This window comes from Nansenia antarctica (assembly GCF_963989245.1).
Source record: "Nansenia antarctica genome assembly, chromosome: 6".
In the NCBI taxonomy this organism is placed as follows: domain Eukaryota; kingdom Metazoa; phylum Chordata; class Actinopteri; order Argentiniformes; family Microstomatidae; genus Nansenia; species Nansenia antarctica.
In genome coordinates, this window is record NC_137676.1 from 50,265,980 (window position 1) to 50,281,747 (window position 15,768).

Here is a 15,768-nt window from a genome sequence, read left to right on the forward strand (position 1 = left end):
ATAAAAGTGTGAGTTTTCATGGAAAACACGAAATTGTCTGGGTGACCCCAAACTTTTGAACGGTAGTGTATGTATAATAGGAATACACCATAGTCCTCTTGAATGACAATAGTCTATGCAGGGGCTTCATGTATCCAACCAGTTGCAGGCTGAGACACAGTCCAGTCCACTGTATGTCACACCAGTTTCTCTCGTTTTCTTTTCAGTTAGGCCTACTTACATTAAGCTACTCTGTCATTAAAACACAACAAATGGGCAACCCAAGTTTCTGTATTGTAGTGAAACACACGCTCGAGGACGCACGCACACACCGTTTGAATACTTTATTTGGGTTGACTTGACGGTAAAACTTTTTTTTTTTTTTTTTTTTAAGAAATAACCACTAGGCTACATATCATATCTGAAGTGGTGACCCTGATGAAACATTACAATAACTTGTACTGAATAAACAATAACTACTAAATCATAATAATATGTTATTATTTTGCTTTATTTTTTATTTTTAAACGGTCGAGGAGTTATTGAAACGATGACTTCTTCTTCACGCTCCTCTGCTGCCATCCTCTGCTGGCTTGGTGTACTTACCGGAAGTGGATATGACGTTATCAGAACCCTCCCCATAACATTCAGGGTTCGTAAATACGCTCTGGAAATCTGATCAGCGTTCATGGAATGCCTCTTGTCCAATCAAATTACTTGATCGTTCTGCGATGTTGAATCCAGTGTGCGCTCCGGCTCTCTCGGAGCAAATTTACGAACGCACTCTCAGTGTCTACGACTCTACGTTGTATTATGTATTATGTATAAGGGTCTGTGTGGAGTTGTGTAACCACGGCTTCTAGCTATTATTACTCAACCACCCCCATGTGGGAAATGGGGGATTAAGTCTTAAATTACTGTCGAAAACATATAAGAGATTAACTAAATCTGTGCCTCTTTCACCTCGGGTGCAAGATCGGAGCTATGGCTAAGCGCAAGGAGCCTGCAGATACGGCGGCGAAGACCGATACAAAGAAACAGAAGCAGGTTGCAAAAAGCAAATCTGGTGGAAGAGCAAGAGCGAAAAAAGATCCAGGTAACGAAGCAGCAAGCCATTGATAGAAATGTACCCAGCGGCATGTGCCACTACTGAGGGTTGGAAACGCCCATCGAAACATTTAATTAATTGTGATGACCATCATCTTTCCATTTAGATAGATAGATAGATAGATAGATAGATAGATAGATAGACTTTATTTGTCATTGTTACAGTACAGGTACCAAACAACGAAATTTAGGAGGGGAGGCTCCCCTGGTGTTTAAGAAAGGAAAAAGAAACACATTTTGGAAAAAGCATAGATGCATAAAATCACAAGAAGATAAGGAGCTGGTTTACATCAATAGAGGCTATGTACACAATCCACTGTACTATACTGCACAGATAGTCAACTAGGGTTGTCATATTGCACAAGAAAGTATTTTTTCACATTTTTTAAAAATGTCACAGTTTGCAGGCTTGAAAATGTACATGTTTGTGCCTCAGCACTAGCTGCCATTACAATCCGTCCGGACTTGTCCTGGGCCCAGAACTTAGGCCTTTTCTGTGTTCAGGGCCTTGACGGCCCTGTGGTAGAAGCTGTCCTTCAGTCTGTTTGTCCTAGCGGCCGGGGTCCTGTACCTCCTGTTCGAGGGCAGCTTGACAAAGTGTTCGTGCCCAGGGTGGGTCGGGTCCTTGGAGATCTTGGAGGCCCTCCTGAGACAGCGTGTTTCGTACAGCTCCTCCAGAGAGGGGAGGGTGGCGCCGGTGATCCCCTGTGCTGTTCTCACGACTCTCTGTAGATCGTTTCTCTCCGCTGCCGTGCAGCTGTGGTACCAGTTGGAGATGCCGAAGGTGAGGATGCTCTCCACTGCGCCGTGGTAGAAGGCCACCAGCATCTCCTGCTTGCTGTGTTGTTTCTTGAGGCATCTCAGGGTGTATAGCCGCTGTTGTGCCCTCTTGATGGTGCCTTTAGTGTTGTCCTTCCAGGCCAGGTCATCCCGTATGATGTGTCCCAGGAAACGGAGGTTTGAGACCATCTCTACGCTCTCTCCGTCGATGAGCAGGGGCAGGATCTCGGACTTTTTCCTCCTGTAGTCTACGATGAGTTCCTGGGTCTTTGACTTGTTTAGCAGCAGGTTGTTTACCTTGCACAGCTTGCTCAATTGCTCTACCTCATCCCTGTACGCCGCCTCGTCCCCCCCCGAGATACATCCCACCACGGTGGTGTCGTCTGCAAACTTTACGATGTAGTTGCTGGGGTGGATGGGGGTGAAGTCGTGGGTGTAGAGGTTGTAGAGGATGGGGCTTAGCACGCAGCCCTGGGGTGACCCAGTGCTGAGGCTGAGGGCTGTGGAGGTGTGGGGGCCCACCCGCACCCTCTGGAGGCGGTCGGTCATGAAGTCCTTGATCCACGCACATATAGAGTGTGATAGACCCAGGTCTAGTAGTTTGGTCACTAGCCTGTCTGGAAGGATGGTGTTAAAGGCGGAGCTGAAGTCCACGAAGAGCAGTCTCGCGTAGCTGTTTCCCCTCTCCAGGTGGGATAGAGTGGCGTGGAGAGTCGTCGCTATGGCGTCCTCTGTGGACCTGTGGGCTCTGTAGGCGAACTGGTATGGATGTGTTGGGATGTGTTGTGGTGTTTATCAACATCATTGGCGTATACAATGTGAATGGCTGCGCAAAGAAAATAGTTGCATATAATATTGCATAATGCCACGATCTTTCCTGCGTCTGTCAATTCCTAGTAGATGATTACACGTCATGTTTTGACAGCTAGTCTGCAGGTGCGTCGTTGTGCTTGGGTGCTATTGTGGATCATAGTAAACTTGCACACACCAACACATCTGCTTTTGTGTTTCTTATCATTTAACGGATATCCTGTCCTTCATTGTCAGCTCCTTGCTGCATGGTTTTCAGAATCATAATGACATCAGCCATACATTCATGTTCATAAATAATCGACTCGTGTTTTAGACTGAACAATGACACTCAGGGCTTTAGATCCATTGAGAAGTACTATAGTTTCGCTCAGGCAAACTTTCAGAGCAAGAGCTAATTCTGGCTCATGATGAAGCTATAAGAGTCATTGAGCATTCATTCACGTCATTATTTATATGAACCAATCAAAAGTCTGAACAAAATAGTCACTATGCCATTGCTTCTTGATATGTATTTCTGTTGTCCTGTAATTGTTGTATGTTTTTATTTAATTGTATTCATTGGCTCTATTTCTTATATACACTTTTACTGTGAACACAATGAAATAAACTCAAACTCAGGACTTCTCTCTGCCCTTTCAGTGAATGGAGAGGAGACAGAGGAGGTGAAGATCCAGAGGAAGATCAGGGCCAAACGTCGTTCCTTTAAACCCCCACTGGAGCCGCCAGAGAAGACCAGTAGATACTTCCAGTCACCAGGGAAGGGGCAGTCTTCTGACAGTGACAGCATCCCTGCTTTCCTCAGACACAGTCCAACCAAACAGAAGTCTGTGAAGAAAGAAGAGGAAGAGGAGAAGGATGATGTTGGTGATGATGATGATGAAGAGAGTGAGGAGGAGGATGACGATTGGGAGGAAGTGGAAGGTAAGAGAGGATCCAGTGTTGATTCCTGAGTGTATGGTTACCTCTGGGGAGGCTGGTGGAGGCAGAAATCTGAGGACGGTCTCATTGTAATACATGGAGTGGAATGAGGAATGGTATACATTACAACGATGACGATCTCTACCTCCTTTCAGCCTCCACTGGTTTAAATCGTAGGTCTACCGTGTATGAATGATTTTTTAATTTTCCCTTTCATAACTTTTCATAACACCCTGCACCCAAGGAATTCTGTAATTCATGTTCACAAACCTTACATCATATACCAGCTTGGGACTACATATGAAGCTGTTTCTCTGTGCATGTAATATGGCTAGGGCCCAGAGCTTTTCCTGGTCAGGTAAACTCCTGGCCCTGATTATGGCTTGTGTATTTTTGACTTGTATTATGCAAAATCCTGGACGAAATCATCCTTTACATTTGAAACAGGGATGTATAGTTGTTGCTTTCACTTTTACTTACTTATTGTAAGTAGCTCTGCATAAGAGTGTCTACAACAAACATGTCATGTAAAAGACTAGGATTGTTCCATGTCTGAGAAATCACACCCCATGTGTGATGTTACTGTCTCCCCCCCCAGAGCTGGACGAGCCCCTGGGTCCAGTGGAGCCCGTAGAACCAGCCCTTCCATCACAGCCTGTAGAGATAGAGGTAGAGACCCCTGAAATCACGCGCAGGAGACTGAAGAGGTGAGAGGAGTGTGTGTTTATTAGGGCTGGGCAGTATCATGAAGGGTTAAAAATCATGTAGGGTTTTGAGGGAGCCGCCAATTTCAAATGATGAATGTAGTCGCTGCTATTCCGTTTCCCGCCACAAGGTGGCTGGCTGCAGTGCACTTCCCACAAGTTCATTTTATGTCTATTTTTATGTGAAGCCTTCAGTGCATGTCATTTCTTTGTTGTAAAGCACTTTGAGATTCATTTCTTGTATGAAAGGTGCTATACAAATAAAGTTTATTATTATTATTTTCACACGACAAAAATGTGATACATGTTCCAACAACATCAGAAACAGAACAGCAAACGTTAACATTAACATGGGAAAAAAAAGCTACAAATATAAAGCTTGAGTGTAAATAAAGCGGGTATAGGTCTAAATAGAAAGTAGTGCAAGGACATGACATTAATTCTCTGGCATCTGTCAACCAAACAGAGTTAAATTAACAACAAATTCTTGGGCTACAATCCAGTACAAATAAATTGAATTAAAAGCGCAGCCTATAGCATCCAGTAGGCTTATCCACCAGAGAAGGGGATCTTTGTTTCCGTCAGTCAAAGCCTCGCGACAATAGGCAGTCATCTCTGATTCTGCTCGCTCTTTCACTTTCTTCATGCAAATCTTACACACAGCCTAGTTAAGATTTGCTGCCTCACCCTTGTCATTCAGTCGGAGCCCAAAATGCTTCCAAATTGCAGCAGTTGCTTTTTCTTTTAGGAACCAACATGTTACCCCTGGTGGTAGGAGGCCGCCGGCATAACATATGACAGTGAGCGTGCAAATGAAGTAGACCAGTGACAACCAGGCATCCGTTAAACAATAATAATTTATTGTTTAAAACACACGGTACAGAGACAAGACACAACACAGACCCCAACCCCCTGATCTATGCAGCGACCACTAAAGGAAAAGCCCCAGAAAACTAAATCTAAACCTATAAACAGAAAACAACCCCAGAACTAACCCCCTAGCCTAACCCCCATAGCCGTTGCCGTAGCACCTAACAAAAATACAAGGGTTAGTGTCGCCGCACTAGCTGATGTTACTAATACAATGGGTGATCTACGTGTGGTGTAGGACACAGATGTATACCTGCAGGTATCTTACTAAGTGCCCTACCTCTCGAACTCTGTAACCGGCTAAAAGAAAAAAAGAGAACAAAAGAGAACATCAAAAAGGTTAACAAAAGGGCATCAAACAAACTATAACCAGCAACATAAGTTACATACCAAAATATTGAGAGCTGCCACCTCCCTTGAAGAACAGAACAAACTAACTTATATAGACATAGAAGGTGTGGTGAACTGATTGGATGATTGATTGATGATCCCAGCTGCCAGGCATCTCACTGATTACTCCAGCAGGAGGGACACACTGAGGCCCTGTCCACACCTATACGTTTTTTTGATAAACGTGGATTTTTATATTCGTTTTGGGGGGTTCTTCCAGACGCAAACAAGTTTTTGCCCTCTGAAAACAAACATGTTTAAAAACGCCTGCCAGGGTGAAGATGTTTAAAAACACTGTATATTCGCCGTATATTTTTGACGTGTGGACGAGATAGACGGAGCTTTTTGTATTCGTCACGTCATCATGCGCGTAGATTTCTTTTCTATGATCATGCGCACTGCAGCTGTTTGCTGTTCGCTCCAACGTCATATCCTGGCACCAGTAACTACTATGTTTACAACAGGCAACGGTGTTCGAGGCTACACAAGCAAGGAAAATGGATGTGTACAAAGTGCTTCTAGTTCTTTCACTGTTAACTGGACTTTTAACCTGTTTACAGATAAATGCACAGTTAATGATCGAGAACATTGAGAGACAGAGGCGTCTGATTGGCCAGCGGGGCTATGGGGATAATATTATATCGCCGACTACTGGTGTGGAATGCTCAATGACAGCGTTTATATTGCGTTCATGCGTATGCATGTGGACACAGACATTGTTTATAAACATGCTGGTGTGGACGGTAATATTTTTATATACGAAAAACGTTTATCAAAAAAACGTATAGGTGTGGACAGGGCCTGAAACAGAAGAATTAAGACAAAGCAACAACACACCACAGGTCCAACAGAAAAGACCCCACCACCCGTAACACTCCCCCCCTCAAATATCAAACCCTGGTTGATACAAACAATTACATTCTGGAAGGGAAAACAGGTTACAACAATGAAAAAAAAAAAAACTTCAATAGTGGAGTGTAAAACACAAAACATAGTGACTTTCATGGTTTTTCACACCGGGACAAAGCATCGGCAAAAACATTTGCTGTGCCCTTCTTGTGGCGGATGATAAGACAGTAATTCTGTAGAAATAATGACCATCTCATTAGTCGTCGGTTATGATTGTACATACGATGGATGAAAACCAAAGGGTTGTGATCAGTGTAGACCACAACCGGCACCGTACTAGACCCCACGTACACATCAAAGAACTGTAAGGCCAAAAGTAGAGCCAGGGTCTCCTGTTCTACAGTGGAATATCGCATCTGGCATTTACTACATTTCCTTGAAAAATACCCAATGGGATGGTCTAGGGCTAGGCCATGTTCATCAGACTGAATCAACACTGCACCAGCACCAATGCAACTGGCATCTACTTCCAGTGCAAAGGGAAGAGTAAAATCAGGTGCATTTAAAACTGGAGCACTGCACAAAAGAGCCTTACAGCTCTCAAAGGCCATCTGACAGTCATCGGTCCACTGAAACAAACGTTTTGGGAAAACTTCTTACAAAAAACCCTGTAATATCCAGCCATTCCCAAAAACCGGCGCAACTCTCTCCTAGTGGTGGGAACTGGGCCAAAACTTTTTCTAATTCTCTGTTCTGAGGAGGAGCTGTCACATGACAGCTGTCTTTTTTGACAGGTCATTTAATTGAAAATTACAAACGTACTGTCATCACTTTCATAGCGTCTTCAACCACACAGTCAGTGGTGCTGGACAAACAGTCTTAAGGCGTGTATTATATATTTATGACGGTTTTATGACAATGTTGACAAATACCGTTGCTATTTTCAAAAAACGCGGTTTACAGTATAACGGTATAACCGGCCAACCCTAGTGTGTGTGTGTGTGTGTGTGTGTGTGTGTGTGTGTGTGTGTGTGTGTGTGTGTGTGTGTGTGTGTGTGTGTGTGTGTGTGAACAACAAATACAGTACTATCCTTTAGAAAGTAAGTAGAGGATTTAAAATGGATTGTGCAGAGATGTAACTTATCTGTCACCATGACAACCATGATTCCAGAGAGAAGCAAAAGGCGGAGTCTGAGAACTACCTGCGACGCATGATGAACCGCTTCAGAAAAGACGTGGTGGAGGACACACACAAGGTGCACACACAGACACCTGTAATGATTTAAAATGTTCAGCTTAGTTTGGAACAATAAAGTTATTTTCTATTGTATCTGTCCCCCAGGTCCACCTGACACACACACACACAAACACACACACCTAACAGTCTGGTGCACCTCTGTCCCCCCAGGTTCACCTGATGTGTCTGATGGCCAATGGGATGTTCCGGAACCGTCTGTGTAGTGAACCAGACCTGCTGGCCATCACTCTGTCTCTGCTGCCCACACACTTCACCATGGTGGAAAAGCAACACATGGGCCACAACTTCCTCTCTGGCCTGCTCATGTGGTGAGGGACGTGTGCGTGTGGGCGTGCACGTGCACGTAAATCACTTTCAACATCTTTCTTATTACAGGCAATTTGTAATGAATTCAAGGTAAAAAACAACAGCTATACAACTAAACAACAGCTATACAGCTATACAGCTATACAGCTGTATACAGCTATTTAGCTATACAGCTAAACAACAGCAGAATAACGGACGTACAACAATTACAGTATACACAATACACATCGAGCATGCCTATACCAACAATTTGAACTCTCTCTGTCTGTCTGTCTGCCTGTCTGTCTGTCTGTCTGTCTGTCTGTCTGTCTGTCTGTCTGTCTCTGTCTCCAGGTTTGGTGCGACGTTCACCCTGAACCCGGAGCTCCCCTGTGAGGAGAGGCCAGACCCCCGGGCCCTGCTGGAGAGGAGGCTGGGCAGCCTGACGGTCAGAGACCACCAGGAGATGACCCACGTGAGTAGCACCTCTCTCTCAGGTAGAGCTACAGGCTAGCTTGTCTGACAGGGTGTACTGTACTGACTGATGCTAGATAGACTTGGTTCAAACCTGTCTCATTTGCATGCTATGACTGTGTTAGCCTGCTGCCTAGGGGTGTAACGGATCACCTAACTCACGGATCGGATCGTGTCACGGTTTTTGAGTCACGGATCGGATCATTTTTCGGATCAACACAAAACATAAAAATAAAAATAAAAAGCTTTTTCCTCGAATTCTGTAAAAACACCACTTTTACTGTGTAAAACCCAACAACATTCAAGATGTCAAAACTGGTATATATATATATGTGTGTGTGTGTATGTATATTAGGGATGGACGGTTTTTCGGTTAAACCGAAAACCGGGGTTTATAAAAATAGAAACGGTTTTTTATCAAAACCGTCTGAAACCGTTTTTTTTTTTTTTTTTTTTTTAGAAGAATAAAATAGAATAAGAATAAAACTGGAACATGTCACATGTTTGTCGTGTGTGAAAATAACAATGATACAGTCTGAATCTGCCGCGCAATGAGTGAGAGGTTTGGTCAGTTGTGAAGAATAACTGAGGATTAATATCTAATTGGGATTATATTTAAGGGTAACGAATCACTCTATGGGAAAGATAGTTGCCTTCAGTTATTGGTAGATAGGAAAGTGTTTTTACAATTACTCGCTTACATTTAATAAGATCATTTTCGCTGCTCTCTGTAAAGCGCATTGGGTCACTTTTGTGAGAAATGCGCTATAGAAATAAAATGTGATTTGATTTGATATCAATCAATCAATCAAACTTTATTTATGTTCTATAGCACAAATCATGCATTGAATGTAACTCCAAGTGCAGTATTTACTAAACCACAATATAATAAAACAAGAGCTATACGGATCAAGAGTGTTTGTGCACAGCGCCACTGTGTGTGAAGGCGCTACTGAAAGTGATGACAGAACGCATGTCTCAGAAGATACGCGGTCACTTAGTGACGCAAAGGTAGTTCTGTATTTATCTCTATCTGTATTAGTACATTTATTTAGAAAGCTCTATTTTGACAGCTCTACCATGGGCACTTTTATTTTGATGGGGCATTCTTTGTTGATTGACTTACGACAGTTCAGGACGAGTCAGTCTCGCGGCATGTGGTTTTTATGAAAAGCTTTAAGTATGTTCACTGCATAATTCTAAGTCTAATATTTCAGTGATTATTGAGCAGTATTCAAATATTTAAATACATTGAGCAGCAGCTGAAACTTTGTCTAAGAACCAAGATATTGAGAAAGCAGTTCATTCAATGAAGACGCTGTTCCAAGAGATGATCTTCCGTGCAGGCGTGCACCCTGGATCAGCGGAGCTGGTGTGTTAAGTGTTCATGTGTTTTCATGTATGGTGTAGCTTACAAAAGTCTGCCTTTCCACTTATATTTGTGAAACTAAGTAGCCTAAATGTGTTGCGACTGTGCTTACGGTGTTTTAATGGTGTTCGACATGAGTGTATTGTAGCAGTAGGGCTCAATTATTTGAAATTGGCGCTCTTTTTCTTTTTTTTTTTACTTTTTTTTTTTTCTTTTTTTTTTAACTGTATTTTTCGGTTAACCGGAAAACCGCGGTTTTACTCTCTGACGGTTTTTCGGTTTCAATAATTGGAAACCGTCCATCCCTAATGTATATATATATATATATATATATATATATATATATATATATATATATATATATATATATATATATATACATACATAACATATTCTACACTCAAACATTAGGCTACATATTAAACAGAAACACACATTCAACTTAAATGATGCAGTAGGAGAGAGGGAGGAGGCACCTGGTTGCAGCAGTGAATCACTGGGCTCTTTAAAGCTGACAAATAAACATGTTTTATGCCACTTTTAACTAGATAATAAAGTGAAACCTTACTTTAAACATGGTATGAAAAAATTGGCTACATTATCAGAAGTTGTCAAGCTGCCTTTTTCGTGCCTCCCGTCAACACACCAGGGTGATGTCGCAGCAAATGTGTGGCCATGCTCGTACGACTTTCTCGTTGCACAACGCTTAAACACCGTAACTTTTTTATCGACCACACTTCCAATGACACTGTCCGTCATTGTTATAATTGACAGAGAAGCCAAAGTGCTCCCATACATGGGATTTAAATGACGAGGGAGGCATTTCGAGTTCTTCTCTGTTGCCAACATTAGCAGAACTCGCCATGATACACTTGGGCTGCATTCGTAAATTTGCTCTGAGAGCGCCGGAGAGCACACTGGGTCCGACGTCATAAAGGGACCAAGTAATTTGATTGGACAAGAGGCGTTCCATGAATGCTGATCAGATTCCAGAGCGAATTTACGAACGCAGCCTTGTTGTTCTGGATTTTTTTTTCCATTATCAACCTATCATTGCGCTTTAGAGTAAAACAAAGCACGCAACTGTCGCGTCTATCTTTTCATGGCAACTCTACATTGTGATTTACAAGCGATATTAACTAATATTAAGTAATATTATTACTTGGTTACATTTTGCAATTGATCCGCGGTACACATGCGTGCCGAACCGTGGGGGGCGATCCGTACACCCCGTTACACCCCTACTGCTGCCTAGGCTCACGTCACCATGCAAGCGTGACACTCCAAACCACATACGCTACACTCCTATCCTGACCCCTAACTCTCTCTTTCTCTGTGTGTGTGTGTATGTTTCCTACAGCTGTTCCTGTTGGTGCTGAGGTCACTGCAGCTCTTCTGTCGATTGGTCCTCTCTCTGCAGCCCCTGTCAATCAAGCCCCCACCAGCCAAGGTACTTCCCGTTGGAGTATGCGCGCGAGACATGATAATGGCAATAACTGTATTTTTGAAAGCACCTTTTAAACATAAAACATATTGCATTCAGCGATAAAAGAAAATGAGTCTGTGCTTGTTCATGTTGTCATTTAGTTTGTATCTACTGGGTCTGTGATTCCTGTTCTGAATCCACAATGTTCCACAGGGAAAGGCCAACACCTCTGGCAGCCCCCCAGGCAAGAGCCCCCCGGAGAAGAAACCCCCCAAGGAGAATCCTGCTAAGACCACCAGCCTCACAGAGACTAAGGTCTCCCCTGGGACCAAGAGGCCGGCGGGGGGGAAGGCGGAGTGGGGAGGGAAGAAGGCCCGGATTAGGGAGACAGGGGAGACGGGCGTGGTGACTGGACAGAAACCCAAGAACTCCAAACGGCGCAGCGTCGCCTCGAAGGTCAGCTACAAAGAGGAGCCCAGCGAGGGGGAGGAGGGGCCCAGCGAGGGGGAGGAGTTCCAGCTGACCAGTGACGAGGAGAGTGTGGATTCCGAGGGAGGAGCTAGATCCAGCACGGCCAAGACAGGAAAAGGAAAAGGGAAGACCCGAGCCAAGAGAAACAGCGGAGGGAAGAGGAAAGTCAAGAGTGAGGAGAAGGATGACGATGCAGAAGAGGAGGGGGAGGAGGGGAAGAAAACGCAGTGCATGAAGAGTGGGAAGAAGAAGGGAGCGAAGGGGGCGGATGAGTGGCTGGAGGTGTACGTGGAGAAGACGGGGCGCTGGGTGTGTGTGGACGTGGAGCAGGGGGTGGGCCAGCCTCAGTTGTGCTCCCAGCAGGCCACCCAGCCGGTCACCTACGTCCTGGCCTGGGATCCCCACGGACACCTGAAGGACCTGGGCAGCAAGTACGACCCCACCTGGCTGACGTCCACTAGGAAGAGGCACGTGACGGAGGAGTGGTGGCAGGAGACACTGGAGCCCTTCCTGGGCCCGCAGTCGGAGAGGGAACAGCAGGAGAACAAAGAGGTGAGGAGGAGACCGTCTGTCTGTCTGTCTGTCTGTCTGTGAGACCTATCTCCACCCCTCTGTGTGTCTCTCTCTCTCTCTCTCTCACACACCCTCTCTCTCCTTTCTTTAGCTCCAGACAAAGTTACTGGACAAGCCATTGCCTACCTCAGTTGCAGAGTTCAAGAACCACCCCCTGTATGCCTTGGGGAGGCACCTGCTGAAGTATGAAGCTCTCTACCCCCCCACAGCGGCCACCTTGGGGTACTGCAGGGGAGAGCCTGTCTATTCCAGGTAAGCATAAAATATATGCTATGGTTGTGATGTCATAGTTTTTACTGGAATGGTATACAAAACATGTATGTATACAAATCGTGTTGAAGGGGGGCCAGTGGTTTATGTTTGCCTTGGTGTTTTCCACAGAGACTGTATCCACACGCTGCACTCCAAAGACGCCTGGCTGAAGGAGGCTCGCACTGTCCTTCTGGGAGAGGAGCCCTACAAAGTGAGGGGAATGATGGGGTATGATTACCCCCATACCAGGGGAGGCCGGTGGAGGGGAATGATGGGGTATGATTACCCCCATACCAGGGGAGGCCGGTGGAGGGGAATGATGGGGTATGATTACCCCCATACCAGGGGAGGCCGGTGGAGGGGAATGATGGGGTATGATTACCCCCATACCAGGGGAGGCCGGTGGAGGGGAATGATGGGGTATGATTACCCCCATACCAGGGGAGGCCGGTGGAGGGGAATGATGGGGTATGATTACCCCCATACCAGGGGAGGCCGGTGGAGGGGAATGATGGGGTATGATTACCCCCATACCAGGGGAGGCCGGTGGAGGGGAATGATGGGGTATGATTACCCCCATACCAGGGGAGGCCGGTGGAGGTGGAGTGTGTTTGTGTCAACTGTCAGTCCATGTGCACAATGTGGGAAATACTGTATGTTGCCTGGTGATATGGTTTTCACCTTCATCTTCACCTTCAATATGTAGATTTACCCATGTCTGTTGAGGGTCTTTTTTTCACCTACCCCACCTCTCTCTCACACTCTCTGTCTCTCCCTCTCTCTCTCACCTTCCACCACCATCTCTCTAACCTTTCCTCCTCCACCCCTCTCAACGTGTTCCATGTCTCTAACCTTTCCCCCATCTCTCTGACCCTCCTCCATCTCTCTAACTTCCCCTCCTCCACCCCTCTCATTCCTCCTCTCGCACTCCGTCATAGATCGTCAGAGGGTTTTCCAACCGTTCTCGTAAGGCCAGGATGATGGCAGAGCAGAAGGAGAAAGATGACCTGGCCCTATTTGGTGAATGGCAGACAGAGGAGTACCAGCCACCGTTGGCTATAGACGGCAAGGTGTGTGTGTGTGTGTGTGTGTGTGTGTGTGTGTGTGTGTGTGTGTGTGTGTGTGTGTGTGTGTGTGTGTGTGTGTGTGTGCGTGTGTGTGTGCGCGCGTGTGTGTGTGTGTGCGCGTATGCATGCGCGTCCGCGTCCGTCCCTCTTATGTTCTAGGAATCCCTGACTTTGTTGTTATTAATTGTTTTGTTATTTACCAGGTGCCTCGTAACGACTATGGCAACGTGTACCTGTTCAAGCCCTGCATGTTGCCAGTGGGCTGTGTCCACGTTCAGCTGCCCAACCTCAACAGAGTGGCCAAGAAGCTGGACATTGACTGCGCCTTAGCTGTCACTGGCTTCGACTTCCATGGTGGCTACTCCCATGCTGTGTAAGTTCTCTCTCTCTCTCATGCTGCGTGGGTACCATATGGACGCATGTCACTGTGTGAGTCGCTGGTTGTTACTATGTGTGTTTCTATGGGCTATCTTGCCAACCTGAGTCTTTGTTTATGTTGTAGAAATGATGGCTACGTCATATGTGAGGAGCATGAGGAGATCCTGAGAGCTGCGTGGGTGGAAGACCAAGAGATCCAGAGACAGAAGGAGACGGAGGTGGGTTGGAAGGTGTATGCACCAGTGGAGGCTGATGGAGGTAGAAATCGGAGGACAGGCTCATTGTAATGCAAATGCATGGAATGGAATGAGGAATGGTATCGAACGTGTGTGTGTGTGTGTGTGTGTGTGTGTGTGTGTGTGTGTGTGTGTGTGTGTGCGTGTGTGTTTTCCAGAAGCGTGAGAAGAGGGTCGTGTCCAACTGGACTCTGCTGGTCAAGGGCCTGCTGATCAGAGAGAGGCTCCAGCGGCGTTATGGGAAACATGGCCCCAAGGCTGGGGGGGTCCTGGACCAGCTGAAGACCCAGGATGGGAAGGGGGAGGAGGGCTTGTCCTCTGAGGAGGAGGGGGAGGGGGAGGGTGGGGCGGCACCTACAGCGGCTGTGACCCTGGCCCAGTCCTGGCCCCAGAACAGGCAGGACGAGCAGGAAGGAACCAAGAAACCCACCAACAAACGGGAGAAACGAGGAGAGCAGAAACACCTGTTCCCCTTTGAAAAAGTCTGATACCAATCTGTTCCTGTGTGTGCGTGCATGCGTGCATGCGTGCGTGCGTGCGTGTGTGGGCGCCTCCTTTCTCTCACACTCATTTCTCTCTCTCTAGAGAGACATGTCTCAGGCATGTGATGCTACTGCCAGAAAGAGTGGTCAGAAAGACAGACACATAGACTGACAGACTCATGACAGACTGACTGACTCATGACAGACTGACTGGCAGATTTACAGACAGACAAGTCATGAAGCTGGAAGTGTGTGTGTGTGTGTGTGTGTGTGTGTGTGTGTGTGTGAGAGAGAGAACACATGTACCTGGAAGGTGTCAGCTTTTGCACAATAGAAGCCATCATTTCTTTGTATCATAAATATTTTTACACAAAAATACTCTTGTTATGTTTCAACTTTGATACCATCATGTTGAACTTGAAATAAATTGCAGCCATGTTTGTGGCACAGTATGAAGTATTTATTCAATTGTTATTTCAATCAACTTAACAGCATTACAGACACCATCAACACACATTGTTGTTGTTTATTTGACATGGATAATATTGCATCCTTACTTGTAGCAACACAAGGCCACTGTGAGGCCACTGAGCCAATCAGACATTTTGAGGGTCAACGAAAGGGATTAGAGACACAAGGTCTTGGTTATGGAGTGGTCCAAGGACACACAGAGAAACAAACAGTCACATGGACAAACACACACAGAAAAACAGCCACACAACCAAGAATGCAGAATGCACAGTCAGGATTAGGCTGGCAGACACTCAACACCACTCGCATATTTCTTTACTATCATTACATTACTTTAAAGACGACAACAACAAGACTTCTCAGTTCTTGCAGGCTTTTAGTTTTAAAGTGTTATTAAATTAAATCAAATCATACATACATATAATATAGCAACATATTGTTCACATTGTGGCATATCGTGAGCTTAGAATGATAAGGTTCTATCTCCGTTTAGGGTAGTTCAGAGATATTGAGCGTCAAAGTTTTTACATTCCATTATGTTTTGTGAGATGGAACCTTTGTATTTTATTAATTACTAACAAAAAAAATGTCAACATTTTAAAAATAACACCACACA

The 15,768-nt window shown here is 45.3% G+C and overlaps 2 protein-coding genes across 2 annotated transcripts in view; both read left to right on the top strand.

Moving 5' to 3' along the window:
* The window catches only part of celsr3 (cadherin, EGF LAG seven-pass G-type receptor 3), a gene marked incomplete at its 3' end in the record, with an annotated part of 317,293 nt that overhangs the window by 192,073 nt on the left and 109,452 nt on the right, over positions 1 to 15,768 (top strand). The gene's annotated exons all lie outside the window — the stretch shown is intronic.
* xpc (xeroderma pigmentosum, complementation group C) lies at positions 964 to 15,016 on the top strand (the record flags this gene model as incomplete). The annotated part of the gene is made up of 14 exons (XM_080534611.1): positions 964 to 1,075; positions 3,319 to 3,600; positions 4,196 to 4,304; positions 7,582 to 7,666; positions 7,819 to 7,976; positions 8,308 to 8,428; positions 11,157 to 11,246; positions 11,436 to 12,245; positions 12,358 to 12,518; positions 12,648 to 12,729; positions 13,457 to 13,588; positions 13,789 to 13,958; positions 14,088 to 14,181; positions 14,358 to 15,016. 14 exons carry the CDS (start codon positions 964 to 966, stop codon positions 14,685 to 14,687), a joined length of 2,736 nt encoding a protein of 911 aa, XP_080390737.1. The 3' UTR covers positions 14,688 to 15,016.